General features: G+C 39.6%; 1 protein-coding gene across 1 annotated transcript in view; it reads left to right on the top strand.

The window, feature by feature from the left end:
- LOC126469759 (protein ERGIC-53) overlaps nucleotides 1-27,156 on the top strand; it is a 91,782-nt gene that overhangs the window by 38,514 nt on the left and 26,112 nt on the right. The window contains exons 8-9 of the mRNA XM_050096985.1: nucleotides 14,797-15,002; nucleotides 15,226-15,340. Of these exons, the coding sequence (XP_049952942.1) occupies nucleotides 14,797-15,002; nucleotides 15,226-15,340 (321 nt within the window). The remainder of the gene's footprint in view (nucleotides 1-14,796; nucleotides 15,003-15,225; nucleotides 15,341-27,156) is intronic.

Here is a 27,156-nt window from a genome sequence, read left to right as displayed (position 1 = left end):
AAATTATGGATCTGACTGTTTCTAAATCTGTTCTCTAAGTTAAATTGTCTGAGTTAAATTGTACTCGATTGCATCACACAGCAGAACATCTGAAAATAAAGCACATGTGCACATTTAAATTTGCATTTCCTCTACATACCCTGCAAATCTGTTACCCACTTGCAATACGTTAGCTCTGACCTTTTCTTGCAACGAAGGAATTGGTACCTAGCTGCCACCACATTATCTTTCTGGTCATAATACTTAGCGAACCTGCAACCTGATCTTAGGAATGTTCACTCGGAGTGGTGTTAGGAAATAATTTCTGAATGAGGCGAAACAGTGCACTGTCTACTGTTGACAAAAAGGAATGTAGTTTCACAGTACTTGTTACGTTGTGAGCAATTATGTGTGCTTCATACTGTTACAACCACTCGAGTCAGTCCTCATCTTTTTCGTTAAACTGGCGAAAAGTCGGTACGGCACTTGAAGCTACAGTTGTTGTAGTTCGCACAGCATTAGTATCAGTTCACCAATAGCTGCTGTTCAGTATTGAGCAGAGATGCAATTTGTTGTCTGGAACTGAAACATTTATGTTAGCTACGTTGCATCTATTGCCTCCAGCTGAGGCACCTGAGCATGGTGTGAGAGAGGTGGGTTGTTCATTTTGGAAGAGACAAATGCGATAAACGGACAAGGCAAGCAATAAAAGTAAGCACACAAGCAAAGAACATTTCTGCAATTCCCACCTGAAAACACTAAATAGAAAAGACACTGTTAAAATATGTAGACACACCCCTGCTAAGAAAAGTCAAGGTAGAACTAAGGCGCCAGCAAAACACACAAGCCCATGACAAACCGAAAATGCTGCGGTGGCTCTGAAGCATTAACATATTGTTGCTATGGGAACAGTCCAACTTCTTGTCACCAAATGTTAAATCCTGCCTAGTCGTCGAATATGGGGTGTCTAGGAACCTACTTTCTCGGATCACTAGACAACAATTTAAGCAAATCGTATTAATGAGTTTTATTACAAAATGAGTAATTACAATACTTTAACTTTGTGTTACATAGGTGTGTCACAAGCAAAGGCCGACATGCAAAATAAACAAGCTTCTTCAGTATATACAATTCCTAAGTCACTGCTATACAAGTGTCTAATCTTGATGCTGCTGTTCAACTGCCCACGAACAGTCAGGCGCGGCACTTACGTCCTCTCCACATAGGGGTCACTGCCGTCACATTGTTGTCCTGGAGAAGAGTCGGTTAGCGTGCTGTTGGCAGACCTCTTCTTACTGCCATCTCTTCTCTCTTGTTCCTGACTGGTGTGCGTGCGCTTGACTTTATGCTGTAAGAAAAGGACTTACTGGCTGTAGCATACATCTGCTGTCACCTTTGCCTGCTGTAGATTGCTTTGATTAGTTGTGGGGGATGTGTCTATCGCAGTCAACCATGCCACTGGAACTGCTATTCCCTTTCCACAGGACCATTCTGTTGTCAGCTGGTGTTATGGTGGACCAAAGACATTGCAACAGCTATTCAGAATTGTTGAAGGGCCCTGCAACATCTTCACAGATCACACTCGTAAGCTTCAATTGGTTTCATGCTGAGGCTTGCTGTCTAATTAAACACAACATGAAGGAATGCTGGATGCACTGCATCCCTTCCTTCGAAACACATGCTTCTTTATTCCAGGTTTGGGTCACCAAACATCAGTAACTCTCCTGTGTCTCCTTCATAGTAGTATTTCTACTGATGAGTCTGTTCTTGCTGGCCACCTTGCAATCCACTCTGCAACTGCGTCAGCGTCGTCATCTTACTTGGCTATGTTTTGAATGCACAAATGACTAGTTGAAGACATCTATCCTCTACCCCTGTCATGCTGACTTATGTAATGAAACTTTCAGTGACTGGGAAATGTTTTAGGCTCCTGACTCATCACATGGTATGGCCCCAGGCCCTGATTGAATTCATAATCATGTGATCCAATATCTTAATGTTACTCGGACTCCATCACCTCAGTCTTTAGCTGTATTTGACTAGAAGCTAGATGAGGATAGTATCGTTATCCCAATCCTTAAACCAGGCAAAAATCCAATTCCCATATGTTTGCTGACAGATTAATCTCGCTAACATGCTCAGCAAACTTCTTGAAAGGATAGTAGCCCAAAGATTGTGCTGGGACCTCGAATTGCATAGCCTTGTATGCCCCCATCAGCATGCCTTACAAGAGGGATGATCCTCAACTGACCACCTGGTTAGGTTGAAAACCAAAGTCTGACATGCTTCTTTTTAAATGCCAACAACTCACTGCAATCGTTCTTGACCTACATATGGCATACATCACCACTTAATGCCATCACATTTAACTTGCCTTTCATGACTGGGACTTCAGAGGCAACATATCGATTTTTCTTCATTGCTTTTATCTCACCAGTCATTTCGGGTTAGAGCTGGTACATCACATAGCTTTCCATGACTCCAAGAGAATGGCATTCTGCAGAGGTCCATACTGAGTGTTACTCTTCCTCATTGCTGTCAATTATGTAGTGACCTCTTGTCGGACCACTGGCCACCCCTGCACTGTGTGTCAGCAACTTTTACATTCAGTATAGCTCCTAATCTGTAGCATTGACTGAATGGCAGCTCCAAGGTGCTATCCAAAGGGTCTCTGCTTGGGCCCTTTCTCAGGGTTTCCAATTCTTTCCCATGAAAATGTGAGTCTTGCATTTCTGTCATTGTACCATGGCCCATCCTTACCCAAAACTGTAATTGGGTGCCCAGCACTTGGACGTTGTTGCAGAGTCCCAATTGTTGGGAGTTCTCTTGGATAAAATAGTGACAGGGCTCCCCCATATTCGTCAGCTAAAGACTAGTTGCATGCAAAAGCTTAAAGCTTCCTTGCCTACACTTGTAGTGTGAATCTCGCTACTCTCCTCCATATTTACCGTGCACTGGTCTCGCCTCAGTTGGGCTTTGGTTACCAGATTTATGGCTCAGTGGCACTTTCAGCTTTGAAATTGTGGGACCCTGTCCATCATAATGGTGCCTTCTAGACTAGCCCCATAGACAGGCTCCTTGCTGAAGCGGGAATTCTCCTTCAGTTCCAATGGTACCAATTCTTGCTCACCTATGCAGTCATCAGCCAGCAATATCCAAATCATCCAATTTATGAAATTCTTTTTGCATGCAAGGGGCATCGGCCCCCTGACACCCACTCTCAAGTAGGATTACCAATAGGAACGACTTCAAAGCCCCTGCCGGGGCGTCTGCCTAACCACATTTTAAATGTGCTGCTGGTAATTCCTGTAGAACATCCCGCCTCCGCCCCCCTTTGGTTAGTACCCGAACCATGATTTAGGACTGATTTAGTTCAAGGACAAAAAGTTACCGTTGCGTGCATGACCTTCCAGTGTTTGCTCCTCTCAGTTCTTCAGAACTTACCAACATGTTTTCATAATTTACACTGACTGATTTAGAACTATGGATGGAGTGAGATATACTTTTACATCTCTCACTTTTCAGAACACCATTTGGTGATGGAATGTGTTGTGTGGCACTAATAGTCATTAAAAGAGCCCTACATTTTATTAAGCACACTTCCTTGGACACATTTTTACTTCGTAGTGACTTAATGAACAGTCTCCTTGTAACCATGTGATATTTGCTATTCGTAACTTTCTCTCTGACTTTAGTCACACTGCCTGTTCAGTTGTCTTTCCTTGGGTTCCAAATCTTAGAGTATCACATGGAGGGAACTGGCCAACCATTTGAATGGAGAAGCAGTTACTCACCCTACATTTGCTTTCAGGGTGTATACGACCCGGGACAACCAGGAGATCCGGGAAAAACCCAGGAATTTTTTCATTCGGGAGAAAACTGGGAAAAACCCTGGAATTTTTTAGAATTCCGGGAAGTTTTCATTGTTTTTGTTCTCAGTTAAATTTTTGTAATTTTGACTGGCAAGAACTGATACTCTAACAAAAGATATTACTGTATACCACTATTTCAGAATAATACTGCAACAATAAATCATGAACGAGAGAAAAAACGAAAATAAAACTTGAATTTCAAAGGAAATGCTCTATATACAGCAACAAAACACAGTGCTCATACAAGTATCTGCAAACAGAGATATGTGTCAAAGGCTTTAGGAAGACTATGCAATGTTCCGTAACAACAAATTGCCTTTGATGAGTGTGATGTCACAACTGTTTACATTAGATTCGTTTTAGTAGTTACGAGCGGGATCATGCACATGCGCAGTTGAGTAGTACCTTCTTCCGCTTCTGGCTACAGAAATGTGTCTGTTGGCTGCCAAGCAGTCGCAGCTAGATGCTACCGGGAAAAATTTTACTGGAGCGCCCAAGCTGCCATATTATTGCATGCACAGCAGGCCCAGTTCTAGGAGGGGGGGTGGGGGTGGGGGCAAATTCATGTTACTGAGGGGAAAAAACCTTGTTTCACAAAGCGACTAGCATCCAGCGCATGTTAGTCTATTGATTATTCGTATGACTTTGAAACGCACCCCTGTCGGTTTTTGAACACATGAATGAATCGTAAGTTGATTTGTGAATGCGTGCATAGTGTACATGATGTCTCTGTCAGGGGAATCCTCGTCACATGTAGAAACAAACTTTCCTATAGACAAAAGGGGCTATATGAGCTGAGTGGAGTAAGGCCGAACGGATGATTGCCAACCGCTGTCTGATTGTGTGGTTGATTGGGTTTGCGAATGATGAGCGTTGTTATAATTACTAGCTAAATCCATAGATTCAGGCTACAGGAGTGGAAATAAACGAATAACAGGTAAGAAAGATTACGTATTACCTTCTCGGTGTGTCTAAGAAAATGAAATTTTGACAGAAAATTTTTGGCCAGATCGCTATACTGGTAAGGGCCAGTTGTACAGTCCCCAGCTAGCAGCCGCTTTAAATTCTATTCTGGAAGAAGTGCGGAAAACGCGTTGTACGAATATGTAGCAACGCCTAACTGGAGAATAATCGCAGGATAACTAAATCGGTGATTCTGGCAGAGTTAGTGGAGTTAACCAGCGAATAAGCTTTGACATTGGCAGGAATAGTTACAGAATTAGTGATAACAAGACTGTCTGTTAGAACGAGGAAGGAGAAGAAATGGGGACATCACATAAATTATGGAACAATATGATGATTCCAAATTTGTAGAAAAATTTTGTACTACTACTTTCTGATCTCGTACTTGAGAAACTGGAGCGTATGAATGAAGTGTGAAACTATTTCCTAACGCAAGGCTTTTAGCTTGTAGTAGGCCTAATAGGCATTTGATACTGGTACTTTGTAAATTATATTCTGTTGTTACAAAACAGATCGTCGGCCTACTTAACTGGGAATATGGACATACAAATGTGAACTTTAAATGTGCACATTTTAGTATGGGTCTCAAAATTCCGATGCTCTTGGAGTATCCTCTGATGTCTTGTTTATGGTATGACATAATGTATGATATTTTAATGTTTTACAGCCGGCCGCAGTGGCCGAGCGGTTCTGGGTGCTTCAGTCTGGAACTGCGCGACTGCTATGGTCGCAGGTTCGAATCCTGCCTCTGGCATGTGTGTGATGTCATTAGGTTAGTTAGGTTTAAGTAGTTCTAAGTTCTAGGGAACTTACGACCTTAGAAGTTAAGTCCCATAGTGCTCAGAGCCATTTGAACCATTTAATGTTTTACATGTGCGAACATACGGGCTCCCTACGACATCGTAGCTGCGCAAGCATGGTGACGCCTGTCATCTGGCGCTCTCTGGCAGCTGCGGAAACGAACCTATTTCTAACAGGTCACGGGAAAATATTCCGAATGGTGGTTTGAAAAGCGTTACCATCAAAGTACCATTCTGGCAGTTACAGCAGAGCTATGTGCGATATTGTACGATGAATTTCTTAAATCACAGAGCGTTTGACTGTCATTTAAAAATCATCTCTTTGATAATGAGCCATTTAGATGAATTTCAAGCCCAGAAGATCAGACATTTAAGTCATTATTAAAAATTGTACGATCACATTTGTGTGATATATCTTAAATTGTAATACGCGCATAAAAGACCAACATTGTACGTGAAAGCTTAGCTTCTCTTGCAGCGTATTAATTTTACAGACCAATATTATATGTGAAAGCTTTGCGTTTCGTGTAGAAACACAATGCATATTAATTTAAACCATTAACTTTTTCTGTTTGTGCGTTCGCGCTACTTAACAGTGATGTTGCTATTGGCTGACATCATCACGTGTCCTAAGCTCTGAATACCCGCTGTCATCGGCTGGCGAGATTGTGGTGTCACCGCCAGACACCACACTTGCTAGGTGGTAGCTTTTAAATCGGCCGCGGTCCAGTAGTATACATCGGACCCGCGTGTCGCCACTGTCAGTGATCGCAGACCGAGCGCCACCACACGGCAGGTCTAGAGAGACGTCCTGGCACTCGCCCCAGTTGTACAGACGACTTTGCCAGAAGGGGATCACTGACAAATACGCTCTCATTTGCTGAGACGATAGTTAGCATAGCCTTCAGCTAAGTCGATTGCTACGACCTAGCAAGGCGCCATCACCAAGTTATATTGAGATGATAATACTGTATCAACAAGAGCGATGTACACCAATTATGGATTAAAGTTAAGTATTCCAGCAGCTACGTACTTTTCTTTATAGCATTCATTACGTATTCTGTTTCAGACCTCACGCCAGCCTGCGTGAGTTTAAACGCGTGCTATTCGGCTACAAGTCATAGTGGATTGGCTGTTGGGTCCGTCCACTACAGAGATCATGTGACAAGAGCTATGACTGGCCTACAAAAGCGCATCGCAATCTCGATTTCATTGCTTCAGAAAGTAACATGTGGTGTTTGGTGGAATTCGAATTTATACTTTCATAATAAGAAAATATGCAGCGTACATGTTGCTGCACATCAAAGATCTTTCCAAAACGCGTTTTTTTCTGTGTGTTTAGTTTTATAAAGTGCCGGAAAATTCTACTCCCGCGTATAAAACCATAATCATTCAAAGGACTTACACAGTTTTGAGAGAAAATATACTGTCAGTTAACAGGGAAAAGTATGTTTTCACCCGGGAGAAAGTGTATTTTTAACCAGGAAATCCGGGAATTTATTTTCCTTGTCCACGTATACACCCTGGCTTTGACAATGCCAGGTGCGCATTCCTCTTGTATCACCTCCGCATTGTCATATCAGATTAAACTAGTTTTATATTGTGTAATGAACCACCCCATGGCTGTGGTTGTGGAGCCTTACAGACTGTAGCTTGCATCCTGGTGGAATGCCCCCTCCTGGTTCTCCATACTACTAAGCATGGTATTGTGGATTCTTTACCTCTAATATTGGCAAATGACTCAGAGGTAGTTGGACTGGTTCTTCATTTTCTAGATGATAGTGGTTTTTGTTCTCAGATATAACGTTCTCAACTAGTTTCGGAAAGGGGTGCAGGATGGTTGGGATTGGTGCATCTCCCACCCCATGTTGGGTCTGGGGGATTCTTGACCCTACCTCCTTTTCTAGCTGCCTTGGTCATCCTTCATTTACTCTGCTCTGATTCCTGTTAGATTTGGATAGCTCTTTTCCGCTGCTCCTCATTCTGTTTTATGGGTAGCGCTCGGATGAATAATGGGTGCTGTTCCCTTCTTTAACAGTTTTTATTACAATGGATTGGGACTGGGGTAGCTGTGAGAGGGATGGCCCCAATTGCATGCAGAGCTGCAGAGTACACTCACCCACTTTCTGACCATCACAAAAAAGATTGCTATGGTTACTGGTGTCAGAGGGGCACCTTTTTTAGCTTAGAATCAGGAGTCAGGCACTCTGTTTTGAAAGAAGTCAAGATAACAAAATGCTTGAGAATGCACAGAAAAGTAAGATTACTGTAGTTCATCAAAATGTTTAGGAATTGAGAGAAAAGTAACATTTGCTTATTTCATCAAAATATTAGAGGATTGAGTAATAAAGTAGAATAGCTTTTTGCCTTTTTGGAAAATTGAGAGAGCTCTGTAAAAGGTATACAAGGTGTGACTGCCTGAGCACCACATAACTGCAGAGTTAGGTAAGCTACATAAGAAATATTACACTCCAGCAGCTTACTCATGCAGAAAATATATGGGAAAAGGAGGAATTACTTATATTTAGACGGAACAAAAGCTACAAAACATTGAGACAAGTAGATTTTGTTGTGATGAGCACATAGAAGTGTGTGCTTGTGAATTAATACTGAAAAATAATTCGTTTGAGGAATCTGGAATCCTTACTGTGCTACCTGTCAGACAGCAGCAAGCAGTTGTCTATGTTGACTTCAGTGTAGATTTTCTAAAGGATTGTGATAGGAAAAATGCTGTGGAAACCTTATTTGGATCCTGCAATTTGATCTCGGTAATTACTTTCCAGTATAGGTGAATAGACAGTGGATATCTAATTGGTAATGTTCTCAGTGATGAAGCTCAAAGCAAGAAAATGACTGTTTGCTCATTAACAAGTGCTGTTTCTGATTGTGATGCGTAGTTAGCTAGGATAAAAGCATAGTGCCTTACAATGTGGATACTCATCAGTGGAAACCAGTTAGAATAATTGACACCAGAACATATGTGTTCAGAATAATTAAAAGATCATCTGGGACGAAATTTATAATGAATGAAATGCTAACATAAAATTGAACCCTTTGGTGGGCGCGCCTTTCATACTTCCATAAGTGATCGCATTGCGCCTTTTTACACCGCAAATAGTATTACATTTTTAACCTAGGAAAAAATAATATTTTATATAATCGCCAGTTGTATATATCACTTAATTGCACTGATTCACGTGAAAAGAAAGTAACAAGGGAACACATTATGAAATGGAGCATTCATAAACTCCCACTCCTGTTTATGATTGTGAATAAATTAGTCAACTTCCATCTGCAGCTCACTTTCACATTGCACACATTTTGTATCTATGACACTATGTTTATTGCATACATTTTTCTTGCATTTCATACATACTGTTTTGGTTCTGTTGTTTTTATGCCTCCCACACATGAAACAAATTCCAGGTTTTGTTGGCTTCTTGGTCTTCTCTTCTTCTTGTCTATACTTGATCAAGAAAGTGTGAATATAGTTGAGAAGTGTCTCAAGTAATGCTGGTTGATTCAAATGTTCTTCCATTAAGTCCAGAGTATGATGTTTAAAAAAAGTTCGTGTTCTCTCTTTATTATCAGGATTGTTGAATTTGAAAATAATGTCTGCATTTATCCCAGCAATGTCTAGTTGTTTGTAGAAAAGTGCAAGTAGCCATCGTCGTGTTATTCTGGAAGTACTGTAGGATGAGCACATCTGATCTACAGTGTCTACTCCACCTTTGGTAGCATTGTAATCCAAATTCACTCTCAATTTCTTAGACTCTTGACCTATTTAATTTGTGCTGTACATTGTCGATTAAGAGTCACAGCTTTGTTCTTTTTAGGAACAGTAGAGACCATACAGAAATCAGTCTTGAAAACTGAAGAGACATGACTGGACTTCTCGGGTTTTATTTGCTTGGAATATTTGAGGTATTTCCTTCTTTTTTTCCATGGTTTCCAAGAAAGTCAAACCTTTTCTGAGATTTTCAGCCAGAAGGTAGCTACTGTAGTAATTATCAGTCGTAAGATTTCTGTTTGTTTTCTCAATTGGCGTCACTAATGTTTGCACAATGTCATCAGGCTTGTTAGACTTCAGGTAGGGTCCTGGAATCTGCTTACCACAGTAAATTTCAAAGTTCAGGGTGTAAAATCACACAAGGCATAAATCTTGAGCCCATATTTTGCAGGCTTATTAGGGATATATTGTACATATCCGCAGCATCCTCTGTAGGGATGCAACATCTTGTCAATAGTGACAAACTCGCTGGCATTGTAGTGAGCAAGGCAGTTCTTGACAAACTCATGATGAAAGTCTCGAATAGGTGTTAGTTTGTAACTTTTTTTTTTTTTTTTTCCTCTCATTCCGGGTACCCAGGTCCTCAAACCTAAGAGTTTGAAGCAGAAAGCAAAAGTGCAGCTTGTAAAATAATTATTCCTGTACCATCTGCATCCCACAGTTCACAGCAATTTGTGTGTCCTTTCTTTATACCTATTAGATATAATGCACCTAAAAGAGCCTTTATCTCTGGTTTTGTATTGTCTCTGCAGTCTGATTCTCTTGAATATTGAACTTAAGCTCTTTTACTATTCTGGATGTATTGATTTGTATCTTCCACAATGTTGTGAATCATCCCATCAGTAATAAATAGGTAAAATGCATCAATTTCTTTTTCTGTAATTTCAGCACTTGCTTTTGGACCTGGCCTGCTCTCGGCCTTGGTTTTAGAAGAAGAAGAAGGAAGCAGTTCACTTATCCAGATAGTTTCTTTATCTTTTCCTACATAAAATCGATAATCACCTGTTTGTTTTCTCCTCTCTTCAACTAGATAGTCATCTGTTTCCCCTGTTGATTGTTCATTCACAGCTGTGGTTTTCTTCAATAACTTCCTCTTCCCACTCAGATTCACACGAATCTGACAATCTCGTAATTAGTCTTCTGACAATTCTCGCAATACTTTCTCATAGTCTTCAGGCCGTACAATTAGACGGTGCCTGTCAGATGCCTTCTTTTTCTCCATTTCCACACTTTTATAAGACCTAATGAGACACATGTTTTTATAAAAGTAATATATTCTTGCAAACCAATATCAAAGATTGTAAAAAGTAACGAAAATTGCATATGGGAACTTTGAGTCGATTCGAATGTACATTATATACTAATATAAAAGAAAGATTACCTTGAGACGAAAGAAAACACATGTATAAAAAATACTTACATCACAAGGCACGTAGTGGCAAACACACTGCAAACGCAACACTTGCGTTTCAAGCAACAATAGCAACCAAACTGCTGAAAGCATGAATCGTGCAAATATAGTAAGTGGTGACATCTGTTGAGAATAACAAATAAGTATCCGGATTTGGATACAACTGTAACGCTATATGTGATACTAACAGAAAACTAAATCTCGGGCTAACTGCCGCAGGTGCTCCCGCCGAAGGATTAATCTATTCTCTGATAAACACACATCATTATGTGGAAATAGCTGTCTGCATAAGTTAATCAAAAGGACATTAATTAGCCATGTAAAAAAGATGGACCACTAGAGGGATTAAACTATCTTGTGAAAGGAAAAGGGAAATGTATCTTTTGGCAAGAACAAGTAGAGATACTGCAGTAGTTGCACACTATAAAAAACTACTCAAGATTATTAAAAATCAAGGAAGATGCACGTCAGAAATCAGTAATTCTGACAACATACTTTAGGCCATATGGAATGGAGTGAAACGACAGGACAACCAGCCACAGAACAGCAGGGTAACATCACAATTGGATTAAATGGAAGGGCTATAAATGATGAGTCACAGATAGCAAACATATTTAATAATTATTTCATAAATGTAGTAGAAAACAAAAGGACAAACACTCAAAGACAAAAATCAGAGCAGAATGTTGTCGATGTAACTCCCATAAAATTCAATCTCATGAATGTATCGTCAACTTCTCCTTCTGAAATTTAGAACGTTATACATTCTCTCAAAAATAAAAGTTCATTTGGTTTTGATGGGTGTTTTCAAGAAAATACTAAAGATCTGTTACCTTATAAGACCAGTCGTATCTGAAATATGTAATACATAACTAACTCAAGGCATTTTTCTAGAGACTGAAATATGCCATTGATAAAGCCCTCTAGAAGAAAGGTGATAGGAGATATGTCAATAACTGCAGACCTGTTTCACTGCTGACATCATTTCCCAAAATTTTTAAGATAGAGATGTATTTTAGATTAGTATTTCACCTTAGCAACAATATTGAATCATAGTTGGGATTTCAGAAAAAGGTGCTATATTAAGAATGCCATTTACATGTTCACTCACCAAATTTTACAAGCATTTTCTGTGACTCATCTGAGGCATTTGATTGTGTCACAGAATTTTCCTAAGGAAATTGAAGTTCTATGGGATTGGTGGTATAGCCAACCATTGGATAATGTCATATCTGACCAAAAGAATGCAAAAAGTTGTGCTTCGTAATTCAAACAATATAGTCTGATGACGTAAGTATGACTGGGGAGAAATCACATATGAGGTTCCCCAAGGCTCAATCTTACGTCCACTATAGTTCCTCATATGTGTAAACGATCTTCTAATATACAACAAGCAGCTTTATTTCTTTTTTGCAAAGGACACTAGTAGTGTAATCAGACCATATGTACAGAAACACAAGAAATGGTAAACAATATTCGTAAAAGTATCATTGAATGGTCTCACCCTCAATTTTAAAGGAACAACATACCCAGGTCTGCCCACCTAGGGGTACTACACCATTAAGTCCAACACAGGGTCAGGAAATAATAAATAATATAGAAACTTCAAAATTCTTAGGTGTACATATTAACGAAAATTTAAACTGGAAAACACACATTTTATAATTCTGAAAACCACTTAGCTCAGCCATTTTTTATGTAGGAATGTTCCAAATCTTGGTCAGAGACAAATCAGCAACTTGATATAGGTTGCTTATTTTTATTCATTAATGTCATATGGAATAATGTTTTGGAGTTCCTCAGCTTTAAAAAGTCTTCATTGCTCACAAAATACTGTAAGAATAATATGTAGTGCCCACACATGATTATCTTGTGCTATCTGTTCGAGGAGCTGGGCATTGTGACTACTGCTTCAGAGTTACTTAGTCAATCATTAAGTTTGTTGTAAATAATCCACTGCAGTTCAAAAGGAACACCGATTTACATAATTACGAGGATCACTCCAAAAGAAATGCTTACTATTTTTGTAAAAATACAGTTTTCGTTCTGCATGTGTGAAAGTTTTACAGTGTGTAGATCCATCCTTCCCGCTTGTTTTCAAACTTAGTTCAACCTGTTCCCATTAGTGGCTCTGTCACAGCATGCCTTAAAGATGGCTGCTACACTTGACGTTTGTCAGAACCAACATGTTGTCATAGAATTCCTGTGCTGTGAAAAAGAGACAGTGGTAAACATCCACAAGAGGTTGAAAAAGGTGTATGGAGATACTGCTGTCGATCACAGTACATTTAGTCAGTGGGCAAGAGGGTTACGTGATGAAAGCGGGCACGGCAATATTGAGGATTGTCCTCGCAGCGGCAGACCTTGTACTGCATACACTCCAGACAATGTGCAGAGAGTTAACGAATTGGTGACTGCTGACAGACGCATCACAGTGAACGAATTGTCATGCTACGTTTTGATAGGGGAAGGAAGTGTTTGCAGAATACTGGAAGTGTTGGTGTTAAAAAAGGTTTGTGCCAGGTGGGTTTCCAGGATGTTGACAGTGGCTCACAAAGAAACAAGAAAAACGGTAGACAGCGAACTTTTGGAATGGTATGAGAATGGTGGAAATGAATTTCTTGGAAGAATTGTGACAGGTGATGAAACATGGCTCCAGCATTTTTCACCAGAGACGAAGAGGCAATCAGTGTAGTGGCAGCATGCAAATTCACCCAAGGAAAAAAAAAATTCAAAACCACACCTTCTACAGGAAAAGTTATGTCTATGGTGTTTTTCAATTCTGAAGGACTTTTGCATGTGGACATGATGCCAAGTGGAACCACCATAAATTCTGATGCATATGTGACGACACTGAAGAAACTTCAAGCTCGACTGAGTTGTGTTTGACCACATCTCTAAAAGCAGGATGTTTTGCTGTTGCACAACAATGTACGGCCACATGTCAGTCAAAAAACCATGGAAGTGATGACAAAACTCAGATGGACAACGCTGAAATACCCACCTTACAGTCATGACCTGGCTCCATGTGACTTATCATCTCTTTGGGAAACTGAAAGACTCTCTTCATGGAACAAGGTTTGGAGATGATAACTTCCTTGTGTACGCTGCCAAACAGTGGCTCCAACAGGTTGGTCCAGAATTTTACCGTGCAGGTATACAGGTGCTGGTTCCAAGATGGTGTAAGGCAGTTGAGAGGGATGGAAATTATGTGGAGAAATGAAAATATTGTTCCTAAATGATGCATCTACACACTGTAAAACTTTCAAACATGTAGAATAAAAGATGAATTTAAAAAAAAAATAATGGTGTGCATTTCTTTTGGAGTGACCCTCGTACAATATCAGAAGGAAAAATGAGATTCATTGCTCAACATTAAGGTTGTCTGTAGCACAAAAAGGGGTGTACAGTGCTGCAACAAAAATTTTTCATCAATTACTCAGTGACATGTCTGACACAGTAAAGTAATGGCAACTCCCTCTAGTCTGCAGAAGAATTTCTATCATTCTGTTCTGCTGGATAGGAATTACTGACTCACATCTGTATATTTGCATTTCATTAAAAATACCTTTAGAAATATTCTGCATGGAACCATGCACACAAATTAATTTGCACTGTTAATGTAAGATGACTCATTCCACATCATTATGATTTATCATGCAAACTAATCCACAGAACATGCAAACAATGAACAGCAGTCAACAATGTAGGATTACTGCTACTGAATGGCAAAAGTCAACTATCACCACTCTGTGTGAAGTCTATAAGCTACTCTACATTTTCATCCTTTTTCCTTAACGTACTTCATAGACAAACAGTTCTCATAAAGGAAATGTACTAGTAATAACACTTCCTCGTTATTACCCATAAGATGATTTAAGAATTAAGGACACAAGCATTTGTTGGTTCCAGATTAATAATGAAATAATTTTTCAATAAATCTTTCGTTACTCTGTATACTTTAAAATTAATGTTTTCCAGGTATCGCCGTGAGCACCCTGATGCAGTCAAGGACCGTGATCAATTCTCTGATGAGTGGTTTGAATCTGATAGCCAACGGGAATTGAGACAGATATTTGCAGGACAGAGCAAAATGTCTGAAATGATTCATGAGCTGAGCCGAAAACTGGATGAGGTGGTTGGCAGACAGGAAAGAGTTATGAGCCTTCTCTCTGGTATATCAACAGGCAAGTAACACTGATACCATTCCCTGTAATACTAGATATTAACACTACAATTGATACTTACATTTTACATTTGTGAGCAAATTAGGGTGAACATTCCACTTATCTGGAACATTCTAACTTCATGTTGATGCTGATGATCATGTTGTAAAATTGGAGAATACATTGTAACTTAAGCACACTCCAGTGTCTTAGTTATATTAAATTTTTAAATGTTTATTCATAGGAGGACAGGTGGCAGGGGGACAACCACTACAAATAACTGACACTATCCGCCGCCATGAGGTGGATGCTGTCCTGTCCAATCAGAATACTATCATCAATGCTGCTCGGGAAATAAGGTAAGTGTGAAATATGGATCTGTAGAAAAAGAAAGGATATGAGCATAATATGGTATTTTTTGACCTACGATATAGGCAGCATTGAAAAGTTTTATAAAAAGATATTTGATGTAAGAAATTTATTAGTAACAGACGATTTGATATATCCTAAAACACTTATGCTCCAGTATCAGAGTTATAGAATCTGTGATTTGAGGTGGTCAATTTTCATGAATATTTTACTTGCTTGTAGCTTTCCCAATAAAAAAAAGTCGCTTGAGGGGCATGGCTAAATTGCAGTAAGAGAATAGTGTGGTACCCACTATTCCAAATATCTTAGGAACTCCATATTTTGTTATCCAGTAGATCACCTGCATATTCTCATGGTTCCCTGCTAATTGATTCTGTGTTGGACCAGTGACTGAACTGGAGTATATTGTACTGGAAGGATGTGCAAGAAAAAGTTCCGGTAAGGGTCACTTAAGTAGGCAAAACATGAGAGAGAGGCAGTCCTCAGGACTCCCATGGGGGTCTACAAAGTCTCAGTGCAAAGCAATATATGACACCAAAGTATTGCAGTTCTTCTCAAGGTTACAGGGTGGCCTTCGAAGAATGGCATGTATTCAAAGATAAGAACATCATCCACAAACAACTGCAATGAAGGACATTTCTCACTTTTTGTTTTTGGACCACCAGCATAGATAACAGAATTAATCTGGGTTGCAGCAAGCCTTGCTAATGTAACAGGATGTGGAATATTGACCTGATGTTTCCACACTAATTTCATTGGAGGTGACTTCTATGTACAGAGGTGCATGGTATGCGACCCATAAAGTTCACAATTGTGCCTATACACAAACTAACTCTATTATTTGTTAGTGGGAGAGTTCTCAAAATGGTAACTGTCCCTCAAGAACATTTCAGAGACCTAGTTGTACCCACGCCCCAATCACATTGGCACATTTCTACTTGAGGAGCGGATTATTGTTCATGACTAAACATCCTAAGTGCCTTAACAGTAGATGGGTTCTGCGAGTTGCATGTCTTTTAAAACTTCAATTTATGGTATCCTCAGCGGTGGCTGGATAATTTGAGTTAATGTGTCCTAGTTACCTGGGGATGTTGGGCATGATGAGGGGATAAATGTGACAAAATGAGTCTCTGGCAAGGACTGCCAAGTTAAAACTCCACACTGTGTGACACTGGTGCACTCGATAGCACAAAAATTGGCCACACATTAGAATTAAAGTCCATTATCTGCATGATATGGCAACACTGTGCAGATGTGTCTGGGGGAAGTGTTGTGCTCCACTCGCTCTATTGCAACGCTGCATCTGCTCATCATCTAGGGGTAAACATTGTACACACAACTTCATGAGTTCCAGTCCACTCATTCCTTTATTTTTTAACTTCATTTTGACTGTCTGCTAAAGGCATCAGTATGATGGAACCTCAGAGATAATCTGCTTCACTTTCTAACCCACCGGTAATAGTAAAACTTTGTGAAAGAGCTCATGGTCGTGCCAAGTTCAGAACAGTTTATGCTAGTGTTTCCTCGCCCTACAGCGGCTATCGGCAGCTGCTGACTGACTAGCTGTCACCAGCCACTTGACATATGTCACCATCTGACCCCATGAATGTGTCACGGTGCATCTTGGCCACGTTTATGTTCTCACACTGGCATGCATAAAATTGTTTGTTATTGTAGTTAGATTTTCTGCATAAAATCACTTCGATAGGTGAAGTGATCGCTTTGAAGTTATATAAAATGGTAAGTTACTGTGAATATGTTTTATCAGTTGTAGTTTTCTAATAATCCTGTCAACAATCTTAAAGTGTTATAAAGTAGTCGCAAGTGGAAAAGGCCCAACATTTGTGACATACGAGGTGCATTCACGCTAGAACAGCTCCAATTTTTTGCCCTTGCAAATTAATCACGCCCAACCTGTTCAACTGGTCACTTCTCAACATAATCTTCCCACAGCCATTAAATTATTTTTCGCAATGTTGACAGCATGATTCCATGGCTGTTGCAAATGCTTCTTTAGGAGTCTAATTTGGCCACTGGAAAATCACTGATGCAGTAGTTTCACAACTACAGAATGTATGGTAACCAGGATGTATACGCCCCAGGAAATCCGGGAAAAACCTAGGGATTTTTTCACCCGTGAGAAACCCAGGTAAAATGTGGGAATTTTTTAGAATTCCTGGAATTTTTCATTGTTTTAGTTTTCAGTTATTTTTCAAATTGTGTGTGATTAGAACTGATAATCTAACAAAGAATTTTGCTTTAGCCCACTACTTCAGAATAATACTGCAGCAATAAAACATAAACGAGAGAATAACACCAAAATAAAACTTCAATTGCAAAGAACTGCTTTCGATGCTTCTTTTTCTGAGCCTTGTTTCGATGACTGTGATGAAGACTATGCAATACAATAAACTGTTCTCAATGAGCGTGACATCACAGGTGTTTACATTTCTAACAGGTCATGGGAATATATTGCAGATGGTGGTGGTTTGGGAAGTGTTACTTAAAGCTAAATTTCTTTTTACTCAAGATGAATTATGTTACTTGTGAGCATGTGTGATGAATTTCTCAAATCGCACATCCTTAGACTCTCATTCAAAACTTAACACTGAGGACCAGTTTCTTACAAGGGAACCTCCCCATCGCATCCCCCCTCAGATTTAGTTATAAGTTGGCACAGTGGATAGGCCTTGAAAAACTGAACACAGATCAATTGAGAAAACAGGAAGAAGGTGTGTGGAACTGTGAAAAAATAAGCAAAATATACAAACTGTGCCAAGTTATAACTAAATCTGAGGGGGGTGCGATGGGGAGGTTCCCTTGTTAGAAAAATTTTTGTGCCAAAAGACCAGCCATTTATGCCATTATGTAAAATTTACTGGCACGTTTGTGTTTGATATATTTTAAAGGATAAAACATGCCAAAAAGATCAAGTTTCAAGGTTAGTGCTTCATATTTATTTTAATTCTTCAACAGATTACAAATTATACACTAATAATGGCAAAAGTATAATTATCCTTAAAAAAAAAGGCTGAGTGAGTTCTTGAGCAATTTCACGGAAAAGTAAGTGCTTGACGGAACATGTATTCAGCCAGTTCGATACACAGCAGTGAAATTTATAATCTTGCTTGTCGGAAATATTCAGCATTTAAGCTGTGCTCTTAGGATTCTGCCTAACCACATTGCTGGAAAAAACTGCAATAACTTTTTGACCTGTATGTGAAAGCGTAGCTTTTGTTACAGCTATACAGTATGTATATTACTTTAAACCATTAACTTTTCTTGTGTGTATGTTAGTGCTACTTAACACTGATGTTTCTAACACCTAACTACATCACATGACTTGTGCTCTGAGTATCTGCTGTCAGTGGCTGGTGAGATCACATGACATGAGCTGTAATTGGCTGACAAAAGCGTGTTGCAGTCCCTATTTAAGTGCTTCGCATGTTGCTGTGCTGTGTTTGGTGCAATTTGTATTTACAATTTCATAGTACAAAAACATGCAGTGTAAATGTTGTCATGCATCAAAGACCTGTTCAAAACGTGTTTTTTTTTTTTTTTTTTTTCCCTAAAGTGTCTGGAACTTCTATCTCGGTGAATAAAACCTTGAATATTCAAAGAATTGAAATCTTTTACAGCTCTGAAGGAAAATATGTTGTCACTTAAAACTTGGAAAAAATGTACTTTCTCTTGGGAAAAATGGAATGTCACCAGGGAAAAAGTGTATTTTTAAGCAGGAACTGCGGGAAAAATCTGGGAATTTTTTTGCCTTATCCGCCTATACCTCCTGGGTAGCTGAATGCGTCTTTCATCATTGGAAATCGCCAAAAGTGCTTAAAGCCAGGTGAGGTGCATAGGGTGGATGAGAAATAATTTCAAAGTTGTTACAAAGAAACTGCAGTGTCATGTTCGCCCAATGCTTTGATGCATCGTTCTGGTGAAAGAAGACACATGCAGCCTTTCCTGGCTGTTCTTCATGCAATGCTGTAAGGCGCTTGTTCTTCAAAACATCTTGCCACCATAGTGCCCTTCAGAACAATATGAGTATAGTCTGATAAAAATTACTTGATAGTTGACATCTGTCATTTGCCACTACAGTGTTACCACATCCGCTGCCTGCTACCACTCGGTTATAGACATACATGAATATGGCAGGTCTCCTAACAAATGCTGTTAATGTATAATGTGGAGCAATGTTGGAAGGGCCCCCTTTAAGGTATGAAAGAAATGGAAGTTGATCTGTAGACAGCTAATTTTAAGTGACCAATGACTGAACTGTAACACACGAATTTGTTGTCCAGAATTTAAACTCATATCCTAACCTAACCACACTCTCGTGATGTGCACTGCATCTGAGATGACAGTGATCAACAGTCTATTGCAGAACTAAAATCACAATCATTTTGTCCACAGCATTTAAGGCTAACCTGTACAAGCAAACCAAGACAAAAATTTCGCATTATGTTTGTTTTCATAGCCTTCTTCTGCAGAAAAATTTTGTTTTAGAGGTATAATTCTCATTGGCTACACAGGATGCTGTGTTACCAACCTATTAGCAGTCTTGGTTGACACTTGGTTGCAGATTACAGGCAACACAAGCAAATTCCAAATGAAAGAAGAATCATAGGAAGAAAAATGAGAGCAAATAAAAAAAATCAATATGATAATGAAAATATTAGAAATAAAAAAATACTTTTCAACCAATTTATTAAATAAAAACAATGCTCAAAGACTGTTTACATTAAGTAAAATAAAGTTCACTGCATGTGACGAGATTCAAACCTTCAATCTTCTACATGTCAAGTTTATACAAAGTGTGTTCAAAAGGTAAGGTAACTCCATATTTTTACAAAAAAATATTTATTTATTCATCAATATTCATGCTGTCCCCTTAAATGTAATCCCCCTCAGATAAAATATGCTTATGACAACTCTTCTTCCAACCCTGGAAGCACATCTCATAAGCAATTTTTGATACAGCCTTGAGTACTTCCAGCAATGCAGGTTTTATTTCCTCAGTTGTTGAAAATCTTTGTCCTTTCGCAGGTCTCTTCAGTTTTGGGAACAAGAAAAAATCGTAGGGGGACAAATCTGGTGAATATGGTTGCCGAGGCATGATTGTTGTGTTGTTTTTGACCAAAAAGTCTCTCACAAGCAATGATGAATCAGCAGGTGCATTGTCATGATGCAAAAGCCAAGAACTGTTTTTCCACAATTCCAGACTTTTTTGCCTGTTACTTCTTGCAAATAGTTTGTAATGTAAAGTTAATACTCTTTATTGGCCGTACAACCTTAAGACAAAAATTCATGATCCACTATGCCACAGTAACTGGAGGGGGGAAAAAAGTGAGCAAAACTTTTGACATTCGATCAAACTTGGCGTGCTTTATTTCGGTCTTGGCTCTTCGCGATGCTTCCATTGGGACGATTGGGCTTTGATTTCGACATCATAACTGTAAACCCATGTTTCGTCACCAGTTATGACCCTTTTGAGCAAATCAGGATCATCATTGACATCATTCAAGAGCTCCTGAGTGATACTCGTGCAACAGTTCTTCTGATCAAAATTGAGAAGTTTCAGAACAAACTTCATTGACACACGTCTCGTGCCCAAAACATGACACAAGCCAACCGATAACCTCAGCAACTTCCCGTATGCTAATTCGACAATTTTCCAAAACAATTTTCTTCACAGCTTAAATATTATCATCTGTTGTTGTGCTGGGGCGTCCAGAGGGAGGTTTGTCGTTGGCATCTTCTCAGCCATCTTGGAAGAGCTTGTACGTTTTTTTTTAGAGCAGACTCGCTGTATGCCACTGTCAAAATTTCAAGTGTTTTATAGCACTTGGTTCTATTTTTCACACAAAATTTGATGCAAGTTCTTTGCTCAATTTTTTTATAATCAAAAATCGCTGAGCATATGAAAACATGTCTAATGTTTCTGTCTGTCAAAAAGAAAAGAATCTATAATCGAATGTATGTTGCCCGCGTCATTTGAAAAGTCACCTTACTTTTTGAACAGCCCTTGTCCACTAACCACTAAGCTATGCCATTGCATTTGAATATCTATGATACTGGTGTCCCAGCTGTAATAATGGACAGCCTTCAAAAACTTAGCTTCACATAATGTCGTGCAAAGCTTATGTAATGTAAACCAGTATCTGCAGTTACAAAACTGTATAAAAGGTGCTGAATCACATATCTTGTTGCAGGATCCAGTAATATTCAGTTGGCACTATGTATGAAACGTGTGGGCGTGCAGTTATCGTTTATGATGAAATATGAAATAAAAGGCCCAGAACCAGAATTTGGGATACAAACATATCAAGGAAGAAAGTCAGACAAGGAACTGGAAGTAACTAATTGTTGTGACAGTTAGGCAATGGTGAACATTTTGGGCATGATGATAAGCACTGTGATTGAAGGAAACCAACTTCAAAGCAGGAAGTTTCAATAATTGGAGTATTACACTATCTCTGTCGTACGACATGCCCACCATTACGCCATTATTTTTCCAGCAGTGGTACTTACCAGAAATTTTTTGGTGGCGCTGAGTAGGTGTGCTTCCGTTTAGGTTACTGGCATTCTGTTTCAGGATTGAAAGATGACATCTATGACTCGTGCATTGTCAGTTAATGAAAAGTCACATTCATGCTGTCATCGCATGTCAGCATTGCCAGGCAACATGCCACAAGTGTAGCCTTGTGGTTGTCCATGAGCATTTGTGCACAGATCCCATGGAAATACCAACTTTTGAGGTGATGTGTTCCACACTCATTCGGCGATCCTCCAAAGCAACTTTCCCCACTCTCTTGATTGTGTCATCAGACTGCCTTTTGCGAGACCAAAATGGCCATAGTTTGTCACATGGTGTTCTACCTTCTTTCAACTATCGCACCCATGAACGCACATTAGACAGGTCCGTGACAGTCGTCACCTGTGTGATTCAACAGACGATGAATTTAGATTGATGTCACACCACGCAAATGTAGACAACAAAAGATTACTTGCTGTTTTTGTAATGAAAATGTCACCATTTTAAGTATCAAAAAGTTTCTCTCACTGCTGCCGCTAGAGTTCAGTGTCCCGCACATTGCTACCATTTATATTACGCATTCACAAGTGCAAATGTATTTTAAAACAAACTGCATGTTTCTATCTACTTCCAGTCCAGTAATGTTAATAACAAGACATCTTGACCAAAGGGCAGTGTGAAAAGATAATATTTTGCATCTGGTGGTATAAAAAGTGTTATGCTCTACAAACTCCTCCCCAGGTGTGTGTTCATCGCAGCTAGCATTTGTTGCCAACATCTGAGACCCCTTTCAGTTCCAGTGTAAGAAAAACAGCCCACAAAACTGTCACGTATTGCTCCTACATTGCAACACATTCTGCTGATCTCACAAACTAAATTATTCAGGGAAGTCATTCACTTGCACACTTATTCTTTTGATGCTGTGCCCTCAGGTGTTCTTTTTTTCACTCCTTCTTGAACACCCATTATGAAAATTTCTTTCCAGATGAAATGTACTTCAAACCTGGCCTGATGACACCTTTAACTCTGAACAAGTAGGTCTCTATAGTATATTCTCTAACATTGACTAAAACAATCTGACAGTGCTCGGGTAGTTTACCGATATCAAGTCTATAGGAACCTACTCTTCAGAGTTAAAGATATCATCAGGCCAGGTTGGAAGTGCATTTTCGTCCAGAAAGGAATTTTCTTGATGGCCGTTTAACAAGCAACATTTCATGCACTTTTGTTGGTCGTTTTCTTATATTGCATCCAAAAGGTTTCTTAGTTGTGGACAACAAATGCCAGCTGTGATGGACACTCTCTCGGGAAGCAGTATGTTGTGCACAAGACCCTTGTTGTGCCACCATATGCAAAATATAATCTGTTCACACTACCCTTTGCTCAAGGATATGCCTTTTGTTAGGGCCCAGCTATTAATTTCTCCTTAAGAAGTTAATGGAGAGGAATCACAACTCGTCACAAGTAACAATATTGCATAGGACTCGGAGAGCTGTTAGATGAGCAAAATGATGACATTCATAGAAAAATGCAATGATAGTCAACCTCCTTCCCCCTTTTTGGAATTATAGTGTGCAGTACTCAAACACCCAACTTCTCAACCATGCCTATAGAATGCAAAAGTAGCACGAAGGTTAAATTGTCACCGTTCATCACATATGTCAATTATCAAGACTTCTGAAAGTTAAAAAAACCCCATGCCAAAACTATCTTTCTTTGCATATGTCCAAATCTCCGTATTGCCATTTATTTTCTTGGCTGCAGGGTGTGATAGTACTTTCTAAGTTAATCTTGCCTGCTTTGTCCCCCCCCCCCCTTTTTTTAACTTGTTATGAGTGGAGGCAATGAGAATTGGCTGCTGTCTGTAAACAACTGGAAGCTCCGTTGGCCCTGATCAACAGGCTTCTGGCTAATGCTCAAAGCTGTTGTGACATCGGTGTGCTGGTGAAGAGACCTGCAACGCCTTTGGTGCCATTGGGATCCTTTAGTGACATAGGTGTTACTGTGTCATCTGATGTGCAACATTTGACCAGTCCGTTTTCACTGGAGAGTGGGTGGTGGGTTCCTGTGTCACTAGGGTGAAGGTGAAAGGGGAACATACTGCTGGCTCATTACACACTAGTAACCAGTACAAGGTGCTAGCCAGTCTTAATAATACTTGTGAACCATCATGGTACGGCTCTCCTGTTGTGACAGCAGCAGATTTTCCTGCCCAGTCTGGACAATTGCAGAGGGTGGGTATGCTAGTCATTGGGAGCTCCAACATTAAACAGGTAATAGAGCCCCCAGGGAAATAGCTTGCAGTGCATGAAAGAATGGCAGTGTGCACTTGGTGTGTTTGCTGGAAGGGTCTTGTCTGTGACATGGAGAAGGTCCTGTCAGTGGCTATCAAGTGTACTAGGTTCAACCGGCTGCAAGTAATAGCACTTACTGGCATCAGTGATACCTGCCGCGTGGGTTTTGAGGCCATCCTTGGCTCCTTTGACAGATGACTGACTTGGTGAAGGCCAACTAACATTGCACACAAGCTGGGTGGAGAATTGTAGGGTTCCCCTTACTGGATGAGGCATGCACTACATGCAAGAACCAGCTACTAGGGTAGCAGAGCACATGTGGTGTGCACATGGGTGTCTTTAAGTTACAGAACCCCCCTCCCTTGGGATCAGAGACAAATGGCCTGCCAAAATCAAAAGTTGCGTCAACCACAAGGTTCTCAGAGAATGCTTGTCCTCATATATTGGGTAGATAAAAGTTTAGTATGACATAGTAAACTGCAGGAGCATCCAAGGGAAGGTCCCAGAATCTCTCTTTGAAAGTTATAATGCCCAGATATTATTAGGAACAGGAAATTGGTTGTAACAGGAAGCGTATAGCAATGAAATTCTAAATTTAGATTGGAATATTTATTGTAAGGATAGATTAGTGGCCAGTGGTGGCAGCATATTTATTCCAGTTAAGAACTCAATATCTAGTGAGATTATCAGGGATCCCAAATGTGAATTAATCTGGCTGAAGTTGAGCATCAAAGGTCAGTCAAAAATGGTAATTGGATGTGTCCATAGATGGTGTGGGTCAGGGGCTGTAGTAATAGAACAGATCAGAGAGAACTTCCAGAATATCGTTAATTATTTTCTTGATTACTCTGTTGTAATGGGAGGTGTATTCAACTTGCCAGGTATAGATTGAGTGAGTCGTGCTATCAAAACTGATGCCAGAGACAGGGATTCGTGTGACATTATTCTGAATGACTTGTTCAAAAATAACTTGGCAGATAGTTAAAGAACCAACTCAGGAAGGTAACACTTAAGACCTCATAGCAACAAACAGACATGAACTTACCAAATCAGTTAATGTAGAGGAAGGGATAGGTGATGACAAGACTCTGACAGCAATTATGACTACAGGTTTTGCAAGGAACATTAAAGAATGGTAGGAAGATATTTTTGCTGAGCAAGCATGACAAGCTAGAAGTTGCAGAGTATCTGAGTAGTCAGCATCAAACATTCATTGATAAGGATGACAATGTGGAGCACAAATGGAAAAAATTCAAAAGTGCTGTCCAATATGCCTTTGACAAGTATGTTCCAAGCAAGGTCTTGTGGTATGGGAAAAACCCACCAAGGTTTAATAGCCGTGTTAGGAAACTACTTTGTAAACACAGATAGCTTCATCTCATATTAAAGAGAAGTCAAAACCTTGCTGACAAACAAAAGCTGGACAGCACGAAAATGAGCATAAGGATAACAATGAGAGAAGTGTTCAATGACTTAGATGACTTAGATGACTTAGAAAGTAAAACTTGGTCAACCAATCTTAGTAAAAACTTGGTAGCTTCTGTAAAATCGGTAAGCAGTTAGAAATCGTCTATTCATTCACTTGGAGACCGTACTGGCACCAAAATGGAAGATAATCGATAAAAGACCGAAATACTGGATTTTGTCTTCAGAAATTTGTTTCACCATGAAAGATCATAACACAGTCCCTCCTTTCAATCATCATATGAATTTCAAAATGGTAGATAGTGAGGTAGCCAATTGTGAAGTAGAAAAACAAATACAATCACTTAGTAGTGGAAGGCATTGGCACCAGATGAAATACCTGTAAGATTCTACAGAGATTGTGTGAAAGAACTTGCTCCCCTTCTAGCAGCAGTTCGTCGTAGGTTGCTGGAGCAATGAAGGGTATCTAGTGACTGGGGAAAACAGTGCACATCATTTCTGGTTTCAAGAAGGGGTGTTAAGACACATGCATACAATTGTAAACCTATATTTTTTATGTCAGTCTGTTGCAGAATTATGGAACATGTTTTATGCTCAAGAATTAGGACTTTTTGGAGAGTAAAAATTGTGCAAAACTCGGCTCACTCTGTTCCTCCGTGAGATCCATAGTGCTGTAGTTAATGGTGCTAAAGTTGATGCCATGTTCCTTGACTTCAGGAAGGCATTTGACACCATTTGACATTGTTGTGTGGTGGAAAAAGGAGATCATTGAGTATTGGACTAGATTTGCAACTGGATTCAATACTCCCTTGCAGATAGAACTCAACACTTTGCTCTTACCAGAACAAAATCGACAGGTGTGAAGGTAATTACTGGAGTACCCCAAGGAAATGGGACACTATCATTACTGTTCGCAATGTATATAAATTATCTACTAGAAAGTGTCAGATGCTTTTGAAGACTGTTCACTGATGACACGGTTGTCTATAATAAAGTAGCAATGTCGGAAGACAGTATCAAAAATTGCAGAATGATCTGCAGGCTCTGGCAGTTGGCCGTTATAACCTCCCCCCAGTTTTGCACCGAACTTTATTATTCGCATACTCTGAAGATGAACTTGTATTTAACTAATTTAGCATAATTAGGTAATAGCTCCTTTTCATGAAACTCATTGTCGTGCCCTTCTGTTCTTGTGAAATCTAAGAGGAACTACTAAATGATAACATCTCCTTTCACAAATACTGGATTTTATTAATTAAAACACCCTTTCATAAACCAAAATTCATAAGCACTCAACAGAAATCAAAGGATGTGTGCCATTACACCTACATTTTGCCACTAATCTCCAGCCTCGTTACCGAGCAACTGTCTCTAGCTTCTCGCACACCCGACTTCCACTCACGGACTCCAACACTACTAGACTCTCGCTCACCCACTTGCACATTGTTGACTGCTTTATTTTATGATCGCTGCATAGTGCATGATCGATACCATGTAAGGGTACTGTACCCTTACACCCTGGATGTAAATAAAGGTAACATATTGCCCATAC

The sequence above is a fragment of the Schistocerca serialis genome, chromosome 3, assembly GCF_023864345.2.
Source record: "Schistocerca serialis cubense isolate TAMUIC-IGC-003099 chromosome 3, iqSchSeri2.2, whole genome shotgun sequence".
Lineage (NCBI taxonomy): Eukaryota > Metazoa > Arthropoda > Insecta > Orthoptera > Acrididae > Schistocerca > Schistocerca serialis.
The sequence above is the reverse complement of the archived record's forward strand: the minus strand, read 5'-3'. Positions and strand labels throughout refer to the sequence as shown.